Source organism: Schistocerca americana, chromosome X (assembly GCF_021461395.2).
Source record: "Schistocerca americana isolate TAMUIC-IGC-003095 chromosome X, iqSchAmer2.1, whole genome shotgun sequence".
In the NCBI taxonomy this organism is placed as follows: Eukaryota; Metazoa; Arthropoda; class Insecta; order Orthoptera; family Acrididae; genus Schistocerca; species Schistocerca americana.
Window position 1 is genome coordinate 823,451,275 of NC_060130.1, and position 16,381 is coordinate 823,467,655.

The 16,381-nt window shown below is 37.5% G+C and overlaps 1 protein-coding gene across 1 annotated transcript in view; it reads right to left on the reverse strand.

Moving 5' to 3' along the window:
• The window catches only part of LOC124554726 (inositol 1,4,5-trisphosphate receptor), a 348,395-nt gene that overhangs the window by 132,583 nt on the left and 199,431 nt on the right, over positions 1 to 16,381 (reverse strand). The window contains exons 24-29 of the mRNA XM_047128370.1: positions 14,504 to 14,619; positions 14,253 to 14,388; positions 4,653 to 4,910; positions 4,392 to 4,512; positions 1,693 to 1,835; positions 1,382 to 1,569 (exon numbers count right to left, since the gene is read on the reverse strand). Coding sequence (XP_046984326.1) covers positions 1,382 to 1,569; positions 1,693 to 1,835; positions 4,392 to 4,512; positions 4,653 to 4,910; positions 14,253 to 14,388; positions 14,504 to 14,619 — 962 coding nt within the window. The remainder of the gene's footprint in view (positions 1 to 1,381; positions 1,570 to 1,692; positions 1,836 to 4,391; positions 4,513 to 4,652; positions 4,911 to 14,252; positions 14,389 to 14,503; positions 14,620 to 16,381) is intronic.

The window sequence follows — 16,381 nt, forward strand, 5'->3', positions numbered from 1 at the left end:
CTTGCATCTGGGTCTTCCATAATGGTATGATCCCTGTGGCATTGGATTATGAGTGGGAATGGCATGGGGATGGACTAGGATGTTGTGGAGGTTGGGTGGGCAGCAGAACACCACTTTGGGAGGGGATGGAAGTACCTTGAGTAGGATGTCCCTCATTTCAGGGCATGACGACGGATAATCAAAGTTCTGACAAAGGACATGGTCCAGTCATTCCAGCCCTGGGTGGTATTAGGTGACAAGGGTGTCACTTCTTTGTGGCTGGTTCTTGGGATGGATGTGAGAATCAGGTGTGCGTGGGGATATGGCATGGGATATCTGTCTCTGTATTAGGTCTGGGGGGTATTGCCTCTCTGCAAAAGGCCTTTGTGAGGCCTTCAGCATACTGGGCGAGGGAGTTCTCATCACTGCAGATGCATCTGCCACTGGTGGCAGCTGACAAAGTACAGGTACTGTTGGTGAATGGCGGGTCTGATGTGGGCTGAGGTGTTAAAGGAGTCATCTGAGAGGAGGAGATGGACATCCAGGAAGGTGGCACAGTGGGTGGAGGTTGGGTTGTTCGGGGAAGGAGACCAGGCAGCGAGGTCATCGGTCTCACTGGATTAGGGAAGGACGGAAGGAAGTCGGCCCGGCCCTTTCAAAGGAACCATCCCGGCATTTGCCTGGTGCGATTTAGGGAAATCATGGAAAACCTAAATCAGGATGGCCAGACGCAGGACTCAACTGTCGTCCTCCCGAATGCGAGTCCACTGTGCTAGCCACCGCACCATCTTGCTCGGTAAATGGGTGGAGAAGGACTAAGTGAAGTGGATGGGAGAGAATGTGTGTTTGTGTGTACATTTCTCTGACAGCTTGAGAAAGGAATTTCATTCCAAAAGCTGGCAAAGGACTGTACCTTTTGTTTGTGGGTCTGTTGACATCGCAGCACTTCTGCCTTTCGGTGAGTCATCTCTTTATTCCTAAATAATTCAAAAATTCTTGTTTCTTATGTTGGTATGGAGATAGTAGGATATTTTCTCTAGTGTCATATCTACTGTAGTAAGTGCACTCAAGAAGGAAAAGAGACTGCAGTAGGGACCATTTCACTCCAGCTAAGTTGTTCGGTAGGGGCACTTGAGTACTTTATGTTACAACTGTTTTGCACTGCATCACATAGCTCAAAATTGAACATCAGTTCAGAGTTCAAAATCTACAGGTAACACAATGTAAAGGTTGGAGCAGCTAGGGAGTTGAAGTAATATTTTCCATTCCCCACAGAGCTCTTATTGAACACTACGTGGAACAGGTATTGTAGTATATCCATACACGATGAAAACTGAGTAACTCTACACTTGTACAAAACTGGTGATTTCAGAATCTTTGGCAAGCAATTATTGATTGATACCTTCTAATAAAGCCACCATTCTCACATCGCTTCCTAGCTTCAGTATCTGCAGGAAACAGCAGTTCTGGTCTATAAAGAATATCAACTAGAAGTGATAACTCTGACTGAACCAGTGGTTTCAATTGATCTTCTAAAAGCGACACAATGTCTTGTAGCCCTTCTATAATGCTACGATCGAGCCGCATTAGCTGAAACAAAGTCAAACAATTACTCGAGTGGAAAAAAGAACTTTTCAATCTATGGATAACAACATCGTATAGCGAAAATCAAACTACTAAACTATAATTCATAATTATTATTCTCTCTGGTACCTGAGACTGTGAACGTTCCATTTTTGGTGTTTTTGCAGCCTGCAACCATTTGCTAGTCTGTCTCGATAACATTGCTGCTTTGTTGAACATGGACAAAACTTGGCTTTCAAGGTCAGATGGTATAGCTATTCCTCTTCCTTTAGCTGTAGAAAAGAAGATACAGGTTTCAGGTATTGTCTTGACAAAAATGAATAATTTCTTACCTTCATGGAAGACTTTATCAGTGAGGTAGATTCTGAAACTACAGTTTTTTGCTATTAAATCTGATAGTAAGAGAATACAATTACTGTTTAATGTTTCATCAAAAATAGAGTCATTAGAACTGGAATTCCTTGATAAACACCTCTGAAGTAGTTTTTAAAGAGGCAACACAAAGACAGTTCAATATTGACACTGTCATGAATGTGACTAGTATTCACTAAGTGATCATGATCAAGAAGATGTTTACAGAAGCAACAATCAACTTCTTTGCTGCCAGCACTGAGTGAAATAGACATTAAATCTAGTTTACCTAAACATACAATGAAGAGCCAAAGAAACTTGTACACCTGCCTAATATCGTGTAGGGACCTCGTGAACACATTTGCTGCAACACGACATGGCATGGACTCGACCAATGTCTGAAGTAGTGCTGGAGTGAATTGACACCTGCAGAGATGCCCACAAATCCGTTAGAGTATGAGGGGGTGGAGATCTCTTCTGAACAGCATGTTGCACGGCATCCTATATATGCTCAATAATGTTCATGTATGGGGAGTTTGGTGGCCAGTGGAACTGTTTAAACTCAGTTGAGTGTTCCTGGAGCGACTCTGTAGCAATTCTGGACATGTGGTGTGTTGCTGTCAGAATGCACAATGGACATGAATGGATGCAGGTAATCAGTCAGGATGCTTACGTACATGTCACCTGTCGGAGTCGTATCTAGACATATCAGGTGCCCCATAGCACTCCAACTACACATGCCCCACACCATAACAGAGCCTCCACTAGCTCGAACAGTCCCTGCTGACATGCATTCAAGATTCAAGAGGCGAAGCATAAAGCCTCGTGTCGTGCAGTCATCAAGAATACACGAATGTGTCTTTGGCTCCAAAAGCCCATATCACTGATGTTTCACTGAATGGCTCACACGCTGACACTTTTTGATGGCCCAGCATTGAAATCTGCAGCAATTTGCGAAATTGTTGCACCTTGTCACACTTAATGATTCTCTTCAGTCATCGTTGGTCCAGTTCTTGCAGGATCTTTTTCCGGCCGCAGCAACGTCAGAGATTTGATGTTTTACTGGGTTCCTGATATTAATGGTACACTTGTGAAATGGCTGTATGGGAAAAATCCCCACTTCATCGCTACCTCAGAGATGCTACGTACCATCACTCGTGCACCAACTGTAACACACTCACTTACGTCTTGACCACCTGCCATTGTAGCAGCAGTAACTGATCTAACAACTGCGCCAGACACTTGTTGTCTTGTGTAGGCATTGCCAATCGCAGCGCTGTATTTTGCCTGATTACATCTCTCTATAATTGAATACGCATGCATATACCAATTTCTTTGGCATTTCAGTGTATGATTCCAACAGCAAAAACTCCATCAAATACTGCTGCATCTGGAAATCCCATACAAGATAGTAAAGAACAGAATAACAGTTTTCTAAATGTCCAAATTATATACCTTGTAAACATCATCATAACATCCAAGTTATATGTCCTGTAAATGTCATCATATAAAATCTATACATGTGAATGTGCAATATTTCACACCAAGAATCCAGTATAGTACAACTTAATACTGAAAATGTCCTTCTGCTTGCTTTATAAAATATAAGATCATACGATAACAATAAAAACTGTAATACTGAAAATTTCTGTTACGGAGAGAGGTGTCACAAATAGTTATCAAAAGTATGTCATGCTAAATGACAATTTGTACAGTGACCATAGAAGTTAATTATGTCCTGAATATTATCACAGATAATTATTTTCTATTATGGCAGCACAACTCTGATATGTATTCTACTTTTTGCTGCAGTGGTAACGACTGGACACTGAAAACAAAATATCCTAATGAATAGCAAATAGTCAATATAGTAGATGCTTACTATCTGTAGTCTGGTTCCAGAACAGTAATACTACAAATGCTACATGTAACTGAACTATTACTTGGGCATCCATTTATGTCCATATTACAATTCTGATATCTGTATATGCTGAAACTGTGGTGTTTACTGGTGCCACTTTCATTATTTTTTGTTCTCCATTTTATTACCATCTACTCCAAGTTTTTTTAAGTACTGCAACACTTTCCTCTAGCTATTTTCTTATGTACATGGAGTGTGTCCACATTGCTTATCATCAATTCTGTCTTTCTCATCTTTCTCATTTCTAACAACGAATTATTTATACCAATCATTCCTTTAAATGTATCTGGTAAAATGAAGTAACTGTGTTAACTTAACAACAATGATGTTGCTCCACTACATCTTTCTTCCTCATCTTAATTTTAAATCTACAATGCAGATGGGTATAATATAACATGGGGAAACAAAATTTAGTGACTGGTAGAAATAACAATATTAAGACTTAGTTTATGCTGAGTACTTTGCTAAACATAAGGAATTATAGTAATACATTGACTATACTACTTTGTATAGAAGTATTATGATGCCCACAACTGTCTATAACAGATGTTCTTACCCACTTCTGACAAAGTACGAATGCAATTTTCAACATTAAATCTCTGTGCTGCATTCAGCCATGTGCACTGAGATATCCGGAATGCTGCTTGAAGAAGCTGCACAAAAATAGGTTGTCTTGTCTGCAAGTAAAATAAGCCAAATATACTTCTTGGCAATTTTTTGACGGCAAGCACATTTTATATTGTAATGTGAAGTAAAGCCAAGAACACAGAACAAAAATTGACAGCTGAAGCTAAGAAGAGTATATAAAACTATTTACCTGAACAGTTGTACTCTGGTCTGAAAATGGAGTGTTAAAAAAAGTCGTTATAATGTTCATAACACTGTTGATGACATAGTTTTCCAAAGCTGTATCAGCATGTTTTCGATCATGTGTTGAATTTGCAACAATTCCCATATCTACCAGGAAGCTCTTCTCAAAAAGAGACCACATGTGGTTGGATGTATAAATTTCCTTCATCTCAACTTCTGTATCAATATAGCAATGGTTTAAGAAGTTAATATATGCTTCCTTTACCTGAAAAGTATACAATAAATTGTTTGTCTTAGTTTACAAATGAGGATTATGAAAACAAATTATTTCCCCACACTTTTATTTCTTTTAGGGGTGTTGAGTAAACAACAATTTGCATTAACCACAGGCTGAAATCTACTTATAATGAGTACAGTCTCCTAGATTAAATATGCCTTATCTGGAATAAATAAACAGCAATGAGAATTGTATGAAAACAATACTGGAACATTGTGAAAACTCATTGCATTCAATAGTAACATGTTCCTAACAATTAATAGCAAGTTTTTTTATTCGAGGATGTGAGAATCTTTGAAGAGGCTCTGCTCACATCTGAAGAGTAATATAAAATTGGGAATAATTCACCATCCTGAATTTGTATTTGTTAATCCCATTCTTGGATTCTACTTACTGATATTTACAGAAAACTGAAGCCACCACTATCGTACTGATGAAGCTACTTTCAGCTTCCATCTATATAAGCAGTATTACAATGCTTTCATTACTGTGTTAGTATTGCTTAAAGTGATAAGAAATGCAGTTCATTTTTGTGGAAGGTTAAAGAGAATGTTATACTGTTCTATTAAATTGCTAAGCCACTTAATTTTATATGTCTAATATGAATATTAACTAATCTTTATCAGTAATTAGTAATGCAAGGAACTCAAGGGTGTTTAGTTTAACATGTCAATATTTACGAAGGATTTGAGCAGAAGTACAAGAACTTAATAAGGCAGGAAATACTAATCAGGGCAACCAGACTGAATACCTTCTCTAAAGAAATCAACATGGGTTACACAAGCAGAGTCATTTGACTAAGCCTGCTTCATTTCTTCAAAGATTCATAATGAAGCAGATAATGGTGCACAAGTTGACATGTGTTCTCTAATTTCCAGTTCCACACTGCTGCCAAGTGAACAACATATGAACATTTGGAATATTCGGCCTGCTAAGTAACTGTATTGAAGACATCTTATAAAGTAATTTTCTGTATGTCATTCTCCAGTGGGAGAAATCATCAGATTTGAAAGTAATTTCGGTGAAGCCCAAGAAATTCTAATAGGATCACCACTAATTACAATACATATAAATGATGTGGTGCATTGTGTTGGGACCCACACAAGGCTGCTGTAGAAAGTGCAATTGTTTATGAGGGAGTTCCAATGCCAGAAAATTGTAGTGCAAAGATGACCTGCAAAGGATCAGTGATTGGAGAAGAGATTGGCAGCTGAAGCTCACTACAAACAAATCTAACACATTGTGTAGACATAGGTAAAAAGACTCATTATCGATTCATACAACCATTGGTGATCAGTCAATGATCAGAGTCAAACCAGTAAAATATTGAAGGGCACACATTGATGACAATTTAAGGTGGAAATATTACATAAAACTAGTTGCAGGAAAGGCAGATTCTGGGCTGAGATTCATTAAAAGAATCCTAAGTAAATGTAATTTACCTATGAAGGAGGTAATTCACTCAACAAACATTCAAACAATAATTCTTCAGTACTGATTGTCATTCTAAATATGGCAATGGAAAATCATGGATGGAACATAAAAAATGGAAGGAGTAAAGATAACAAATCACCATAAAGCTGAAGCCTTATGGGATCAACAGGGACACAAACAAGACTGAAAATTTTAATACTCTTTTGAACGATGTTGACCTTCTGAGATGATTAGTACACAATTTGAAAATAAAATTCTGTCACAGATCTGAGAGAAAATCCTAAAAAGATTTGATCTTATGTTAAATTAGTAAAAAAAGCCATCTGTCAAGACATTAGCAGACACTAATGGCATCATAATGGAGGATTCCAGAAAGGGTGCGTGGTGCAAGTAATTCTATTTGATGCTACTTTGACAATTTGCAAGTCACTGAAGTTCAAATGGAATGCTGGGGACAGAAGAGAAGGCAGAAATACTTCATTCTTTTCTGCAAAATCGTTTCACTGAGGAATATCATGCTGCAGTTACTGCTTCCAACTGTCACAAGAACATCAAGAATGATAGATGTCAAAATAAGTGAATGTGGGATAGAAAATAAATCAAAACAAATCATTCGAGAAAAGGCAACTGGAAAATGTGCAGATCATTCCCATTTTACAAACACTAAAAGTCTCCTCTGTAGGAATCAACATGATTTCTGCAAACAGTGAATCCCAGTTCATTTTCTTCCATCATTATATCCAGAAGGCTGTAAATACCAAGAGCCCAGGTTGATGCTATGTTCCTTGACATCTGGAAGGTGTTTAATACAGTTCTTTAGCCTTGCCTACTGAACAAAACAGGAGTAGATGAAATAACAAACATGCTTTATAATTGGACTGAAGAGTTCCAAGCAAATTTATTCCTAACGGAGAAAAATCTTCAGATGTACCCTGAGGGACTGTTACAGGGCCATTACCATTCACAGTATACATAAAATGACCTTATGGATAACATCAGAAGGCTCCATGTGGCTGCTCATGGATGATCTTGATGTGTACAGAGAACTCACAATGGCAGAAAATTGCAGCAAACTGCAGGAAGAGTTACAGAGGATCAACATATTTTAGAGGGATACAGTTCACCCTCAAACTAAGCAAATGTAACATATTTTGTAAAAACAGGCAGAAAGACCAGTTATTCTATGAACACACAATTGCTGAACAATCTCTGGAGCAGTCAAATTCATTAAACATCTAGACTTAAGTCTATGGATCAATCTGAAGTGGAATAATAACATAAAACTAGTTGTAGGTAAGCCCGACATGAAACTGAAATTAATTGGAAGAATCATGAGGAAGTGTAGTCAACTCACACAGGAGGTAGCTTAAAAACCTTCCTTTCATTGAATATTGCTTTTTGTTCTACAACCTGTACTAGATAGGACAGAAAGACAAAATAGAGAAAATCCAAAAGAAATGCAATGCTTTCCACCACAGGTCCACTTAATAAGAATGAAAGTATCATGGAGATGCTCTATACAACTCCAGTGGTAGACAACACAAGACAGGCATTTTGTATCATGGTGTATTGCACTGTAAATCTTCCAAATGCACACCACAAATGTGTTCAACCTTCTTCAACAGCAGGTAATACATGTGGTGTTGTGCATCACTGACAGCCCTCATGTTAAAATACAATAAGCACATGTTACATGAATATGTGTTTCATAGAATAACCAGGAGTGTACAAAAGAAAATCAAACAATGGAAAATCCAGGACAGAATGATGACAATATTACTAAAAGGGTAGATTAAATCAAGCAATGGAAATCCAGGATATAATATGACAATATTATGAAACGGATAGTTGCTATGCACCATATAGTGGAGATGCTAAGTCGCAAAGAGACACAACAAAATGACTGGTACACAAGTAAGCTTTCAGCCAGAAAGCATTCTTCTGAATTAGAAAACACACACACACACACACACACACACACACACACACACAGGCACCCAGAAACAGTGGTTATGTATGTGAGAGTTGCATTTCTGTGTGTCTGTCTGTCTGTGTCTGTGTGTGTGTGTGTGTGTGTGTGTGTGTGTGTGTGTGTGTGTGTGTGTGTTGTCCAATTCAGAAGAAGGATTTTTGACCAAAAGCTTATTGATTAGCAGTCTTCTTCTTGTGCCTGTCTGTGAAGCAACATTTCCACTATATTGTGAATAGCCATCTATCCTTTCAATCATATTGTCAGGGAACAACAAGATAAATTCAAGCTTGCATTTAAGCCTCCATATAATAATACCACCAAATTGAATTTTCCTGAATTTTCAATTTGATCAGCAATTATTTATTCTGGACAACCTGTTTTGATTTGATTTATTTCATCTCATAACATAACAATATTCAGATCATGTGATCTATTGTACTGGAGACATGTCAGTATATAATTTTACGGATTTAGTTTACAGATTTAAAAATAATAACAAGTATAGTTATGAAACAATTTTCTAGCAGTTCTTTTTTTTTTTTTTTTTTTTTTTTTCATAAACTCCTCCACTAAGAGGTCATTTAATTTTTTCTTTAGATGACCAATTTCCATGCTCAGAATATCACAACCCTTTAATTTATTGTATATTTTCATGCTCATGTATTGAAGAGTCATAGAATCGGTGTGGGCTTTAATCGGTGTGGAGGGAGCATAAAATTTTGTTTTTCCCTAGTTGTGTAAGTGTGTTTGAAGTGAAATTCTTTGAAAAGTTCAGGTTTACTGTACAGGAAAATTAGAATTTCAAATATGTATAGTGACGGGACAGATAAAATATTTAGTTTTTTAAACAATGGATGACACGAGATTCTTAGATGTGTGGCACACATCTTCCTAATGATTCTTTTTTGAAGTTTTAATATCTGTACCATATAACTTGAATTACCCCAAAAAATTATGTCATATCTGATGACAGATTCGAAGCAAATATGGTAAACAATTTTTCATTTGTCCATGTCTATTACATTATGTAACATTCCCATTGCAAAAGAAAGGCTATTTAGTTTGTTAACTAAATATTCTGAGTGTGCCTGCCAGTTTAAGTTTTCATCCAAGTTTAGTCCTAAGAATTTCACTGGGCTTCCTGGTTCTATTTTCTCATTTTTATGTAGGACATAAATCTCACTTGGTTTAGATTGTTTTGTTTTGAATTGTATGAGTTGTGTTTTTGTAATGTTTAGTTTCAGACCATGTAATTGAAACTAGGCTTCCAGAGAATCCAATGTGTTTACAACACAGTCAGTGATTTCTGCAGAGCTATATTTTTCAATCAGCACTGAAGTGTCATCTGCAAATAGGACTGACTTTGCATTGATATTTAAGGGTAAATTATTTATACAGGGTGTTATAAAAGGTACGGCCAAATTTTCAGGAAACATTCCTCAGACACAAAGAAAGAAAATATGTTATGTGGACATGTGTCCGGAAACGCTTACTTTCCATGTTAGAGCTCATTTTATTACTTCTCTTCAAATCACATTAATCATGGAATGGAAACACACAGCAACAGAACGTACCAGCGTGACTTCAAACACTTTGTTACAGGAAATGTTCAAAATGTCCTCCGTTAGCGAGGATACATGCGTCCACCCTCTGTCGCATGGAATCCCTGATGCGCTGATGCAGCCCTGGAGAATGGCGTATTGTATCACAACCATCCACAATACGAGCATGAAGAGTCTCTACATTTGGTACCGGGGTTGCGTAGACAAGAGTTTTCAAATGCCCCCATAAATGAAAGTCAAGAGGGTTGAGGTCAGGAGAGCGTGGAGGCCATGGAATTGGTCTGCCTCTACCAATCCACCGGTCACCGAATCTGTTGTTGAGAAGCGTACGAACACTTCGACTGAAATGCGCAGGAGCTCCATCGTGCATAAACCACATGTTGTGTCGTACTTGTAAAGACACATGTTCTAGCAGCACAGGTAGAGTATCCCGTATGAAATCATGATAACGTGCTCCATTGAGCGTAGGTGGATGAAACTAAAATGAGCTCTAACATGGAAATTAAGCGTTTCTGGACACATGTCCACATAACATCTTTTCTTTATTTGTGTGTGAGGAATGTTTCCTGAAAGTTTGGCCGTACCTTTTTGTAACACCTTGTATAAAACAGGAAGAGAATTTGTCCCAAAACCGAGCCCTGGGGAACACCTAGTGAGATAGTTTCCCATTTTGATGAGAAATTTTCAGAGTTAGACGTTATTATAACTCTTTGCTTCCTGTTCGTCAAATATGAGGTCAGCCACTGGAGGGCACTCCCGCTGATCCCATATCTCTCTAATTTATGGAGCAGCACGGACTGATTCACTGAACAAATGCTTTGCTTAGGTCGCAGAAGATACCTGCAACTTTTTTTAGGGCACAGACAAATATTTAATGAAACACAGATAGCACAGTATGTTTACTTCATTAAATTTAACCCTCAAGCGGGTGCACCTGTGTATAAAGTGCGCCAACCAAAAATATAATGGTTTTGTGCGGTTCCATTTTTGTTTCACAACTCCAAACCTATACCCATTCCTTCTGTATTGCTTCAGGTAACACAGCGATAAATTGTGTCAGCGAACGTCCAAGTGATCATCAGTAATATAAAATACAATGCGAGCTAGGCGAGAAAAAATTTACGATCAGTTCAAAAAAATGGCCCCAGTTATGAACTAGCATCGTAATCCCACATTGAGGCAGTTGTCTACGAGATAATTAGTGATCGAATAAGCAGCTGACCGAGATCCGATGCAACTGCACTGCCTAATGGTTCGAATGCGTCATTACTATCTCTTTAACAGCTGTCCTTGGCAAAAGAGAGTTACAGTGAAAATTTATTTCATTATTGTTTAATTAAACAGTAGTTACATATTATGTAAGTTTATCTTCTCCTTGTTTAAATAAACTAAGATTTAACCATGATTTTGATCATGACTTACCTGGGTAACATAAGGAAACCTATTCTTTTCATCTGTACAAAGTGCGCCGCACGTCCGCTCGTGTTATAAAAAATGGCACGCCCGCTTGAGGGTTAAACTAGTGTGCTATATAGTAATCTGTTAAGGACCAGCATGTGAACAAACCATGTATAAGGAGACTCGCTCAACACCGTTTTGAAAGAAGTTGTGCTACTGATATTTGGAACATGTACCTAACTACATGTCCACAAGGAACCATGTCTGCTATAATAAAGCACATTGCTGATTTCTGCAACTCCTATGATTAACAAGAACACCATACTAACTCATTAACAAATCAGATTACAATATTGCATGAACTGGTTCATTATGTCACTTCTTCATACTATATTATGCAATGAATGCTGCTCCATTATGTATCAGATTAAAAGAATGGCAAAGCTGAGAATGAAACAGTTACTATGGACATATAACTAGAAAAGCTTTGTGTGTAATACACTGGTAACAATGTTTCATATATTTTAGTCTCCTACACTCAGAAAAGTGACTTCACTGGGTTCTTGAAGCCAGGCCTTCCTCACTGTTAAGTGTTCACCTGCTTGGAACCTATTTATCACACAACATGTGAGGTCATTCTATTAAGTTGTCTTGGCATTCACATTTGGAGAACTATGAAGAATGAGGTGATATTGAGCTGGCTTCATTCAAATATTTTGATGACATCTGTAGTGTTATTAGAATATTTTTTTCTAGAATTTTTTGTCAATTTTGAGGCTCCAGATTTGCTGTTAAAACACGCATACTACAGTGCATCAAAACATCTGAACTTCTGTTATGATTAGGATAGCAATTATGATGACAGTAAACTAAAGAATTAGCGCATGGCATTTGTCTCTACAGCTTATAATGCCCGCGCGCGCCCACACACACACACACACACACACACACACACACACACACACACACACACACAGGGAGCATTATCAGCATTTAAATTATGGCCTATATACTGTAAATGATATTATAGGACAATCCAAGAAATAAAATCATTAACAATATCACAAAGAAAAAGTATATATGAAGAAAAATCAGTACTGAAAACAACAACTGACAAAAATTCAGCATGCTATTAGCTCAACATATTGAAACACCAAGATACAAAAATTAATTCAATGAAATCCATCCTCTGCCACTAAAGAAAATAATTAATCAATGCTTACATAATATATACTACAGTTAAAACTGTTTTCCTGTAAAATACAATCATTACTGTTCATTTGTTAGTTAAACTTTTAAGATTTTAAGATCTACTCTAGTAGATTAGTACTGGGAGAAATTCACATTTCAGAGCCCAAGTCCACATTCACTGAAGGATGGAAAAACAGCTTGCTACGTAGAGAGTAAGTAAAAGAGTGATAGGAAGGAAAGGAGTTGGTACACGCAGTGATGGGAGGGAGGATTCTGGTCAGAGAAGAGAAGGACAACATGCTCGAAGAGTTACTTACATGGTGACAATTGTTGAACTTTATGAGGGGAGAAAAAATGTACATTAGTTACAAACTATGGTGTGCACCCACTTCATTCAACATGTAAACTTCACAACACTACAGAGATTCAGATTTATGTTGTGACATGTTTGATATGTCTGCCATCATTTGCAATGATGTGGTATAGACAAATAGTGAAATTCTGCACGACCTGTTGAAGTGTCAAAACATCGATGCTGTCAACGACCTCCTAAATGGCTGTTTTCAGCTCAGCAATGATTTTGGGGTTATTGCTGTACACCTTGTCTTTAATACAGCCACACAAAAAGGAGTCGCATGTGTTCAGATCCAGAGAATATGGTGGCCAATTGTGGCCCATGCCAGTGGCCTCTGGGTACCCCAGAACCAGAATGCAGTCCTGAAAGTGCTCCTCCAGGACACCAAACACTCTCCTGCTTCGATGGGGTCAAGCTCCATCTTGCATGAACCACATCTTGTCAAAATCAGGATCACATTGGATAATGGGGATGAAATAATCTTCCAAAACCTTTACATACCGTTCGGCAGTCACGACGCCATCACAGACTATTGCAGTGATTATTCCGTGACTGAACACTGCTCACCACACAGTCACCCGTTGAAGGTGAAGAGATTTCTCGATCGCGGAATGTGGATTCTCAGTCCCCAAATGCACCAATTTTGCTTACTGATGAACCCATCCGAATGAAAATAGGCTTTATCACTACACCAAACCATACAATTCCCATCATGCCCTACAGGCAACCATCCAGTTTGAACATCCTAACACAAACCATTCAGAAGTTATTACAATTTTATTTCATGTAGATCAGTAATTGTAACCCTGCACATTTAACCTTGAATTTGTCATTAACCAGCAGCAGGGGTGAAAAAGTGACAGGGAAGAGGGACTGGGAAACGGAGTGGATACAATTGAATCACATGTAACATGCTTGCATAAAATTCAACAACACAATAGGTGTTAATGACACACAAAAACCTCAATTCGTTACTTCAAAGTCTTGGGGTGGGATGCCTGTGAAAGAAACATATTTTAAATACTCACAGCAAGAAAGAAAGAAAGGACATCAATCAAACTGAAAGAAAAACGTAAAATGATGAAAAATAGTCATGAACCTAAATCAAAGTAATAAAGAATTTACATTCAAACAGGAGAGAGATAGATATTGATAGATAGATAGATAGAGAGAGAGAGAGAGAGAGAGAGAGAGAGAGAGAGAGAGAGAGAATGAATAAACAAAGCATTATGATTAACACATTTACATTTGTAAATTTACGCTAACGGCAAATGTTTGCCAGAGATCAATTAGATTTTACTGTAAGGTATAAAGAGAGGCTGAACACCTAGTTAAAATATGCAATCACACTGAAGAGCAACTAATTTATAAATACAGTCCTTAAAATGAATGATGTAGGCAGTAGTTACAAAACTTACCTCTGGAATGCAATCAGTATGTGACACCATTGCCACTATGTCATCAAGAGGAAGTAAACTGTGACATTTTATTTCGGTGTAAACATTTTTTCCCATTGTACAGCAGGCCAAAAGTTTAACCAACTCCACATGATACCTTAAAAAAATCAATTGTATTGTGAACATGCTTATCAGTTCACCATTTCCTTTGGTTTGCATTAGCACATATTTAGCAAACTAAATGCTTAAAACAGCTGAGACTCAAGGATTACCTGAGAGGACCACTTTCATCCATGCGGTGCCTTTTTGATCTCATCATTTTCACAAAGTTGTTAAATGAAGCTTTGTCATTGTAGAACACCAAGACGTCTTCTCCTGCATTCACAAGCTGGGAACAAAATAGGAATAAGCATGGAAATATTTTGGTTTTGAACACACACACACACACACACACACACACACACACACACACGACGGGTCAGATACAATAGGTTGAATAGAAGTTCAAAAATGGTTCAAATGGCTCTGAGCATTATGGGACTTAACATCTATGGTCATCAGTCCCCTAGAACTTAGAAATAGTTAAACCTAACTAACCTAAGGACATCACACAACACCCAGTCATCATGAGGCCGAGAAAATCCCTGACCCCACCAGGACTGAATAGAAGTGCTGCTTAGTAATCTTCATTTCAGCTTCATGAGGAGGACAAACTGCAACTTTGATGACTACTTTGTATCAACTAAGAACTCATATTGGTGTCATTAATTTCACAGTTCTTTCAGAATGCAATGATATACTTGTGTATACTTTATTATCCAATCAAATAACAATTAGCTGCAGTTTTAACATAATAATGCTATCTTTACAAACATATTCTTCAGAACTAGTTAGAACGATTGTTACTTTGTTACTTTCATGTCTTACTTATGCCTCATTCTTTCTCTTTATTCCAATGCTACTGCAACATATTGTACTAAATTCAGCAATTTCCAAATGGAGCTTTTAGCATAAAATCCAGCTGCCATGTGGAAAGTGTGCAATTTAACTACTATCTGTCATTTGTAGAAAATTCTCAATCATTTCTCTCTGTCCATGTTGATGGAAAGCTGGATCCTGGTTCTCAGAGGTGGTCATTACAGAACCAATGACTGTCCAGTGTCATTACAAGTTAACATTGCAGAGTTCACGGTTCAAAATATATGCTCTGAAAAAATTTATGATGATATCAGTACACGAAATATAATGTGCAGCAGCTGTCACAGTTCGCTGCACAACATGTGCACTTAGCACTTAGTTTTAAAGCTGACGATATCTGGATTTGGGTTATTGTACAGAGTAACAAAACATATTTTCCTACTACATGTACAATAAATAAACAGAACAGCCAAGTGTGGGGTTCTTGCCAGTCAAATCCACAAGCACGAAGTTCCTCTTCATAGCATATATTTTCCCACTAACTGGTGTGATGTGCAGCTTTAAAAACAGTCAGCTAATTTCATCATCACTCATCACTTGTTCTTTGAAGTGTTTTAGTCCTTATGTCTAAAGACATACAGAGTGTCTGACCAATGAGGTTGCGACATGTTTTGTTAACATCATTTTCGTGGTTCAACTTTATAACTTTGTAGTTTTTTTTTTTTTTTTAATTTGTTGTGGGTTGAATTTTTCCAATTTTTTCCAACTGTATGGCCAAAATACCTCAATGCAAGCCAATTTTGACTGCAGGGTTACCAGGTGGAGAGGATTTCTCAGGGGAACAATAATTCAGTTGCAATTCGGAAGCAATTCTCAGTGTGAAAAACATGGCCCACAACCTTGAAGATGGTTTGTTCATCTGTATAATAGGCTATACTTGACTTTTATGCTGACCTAATTGTCACCATTTTGATGTATTTATAGTCTGCCTGCACTATTCCATAAAACTAAGCCTTTTTGTGTTATAGCAACACATTAAAACTGTTTAAATTAACTTATTTCTTGATCGTTTCTTTTCCCCATTCCTTTGAGAAAGTCAACATTGCCTTCTTGTACTATTCAATCAATTATCCATATTTCACAGAGAGTTGGTTATGAAATACAATGTTGGTAATTAAAATTACTGTTTCACCTCTAGTTGATGACAAAAAGGATGAGTACTTACTATCTGA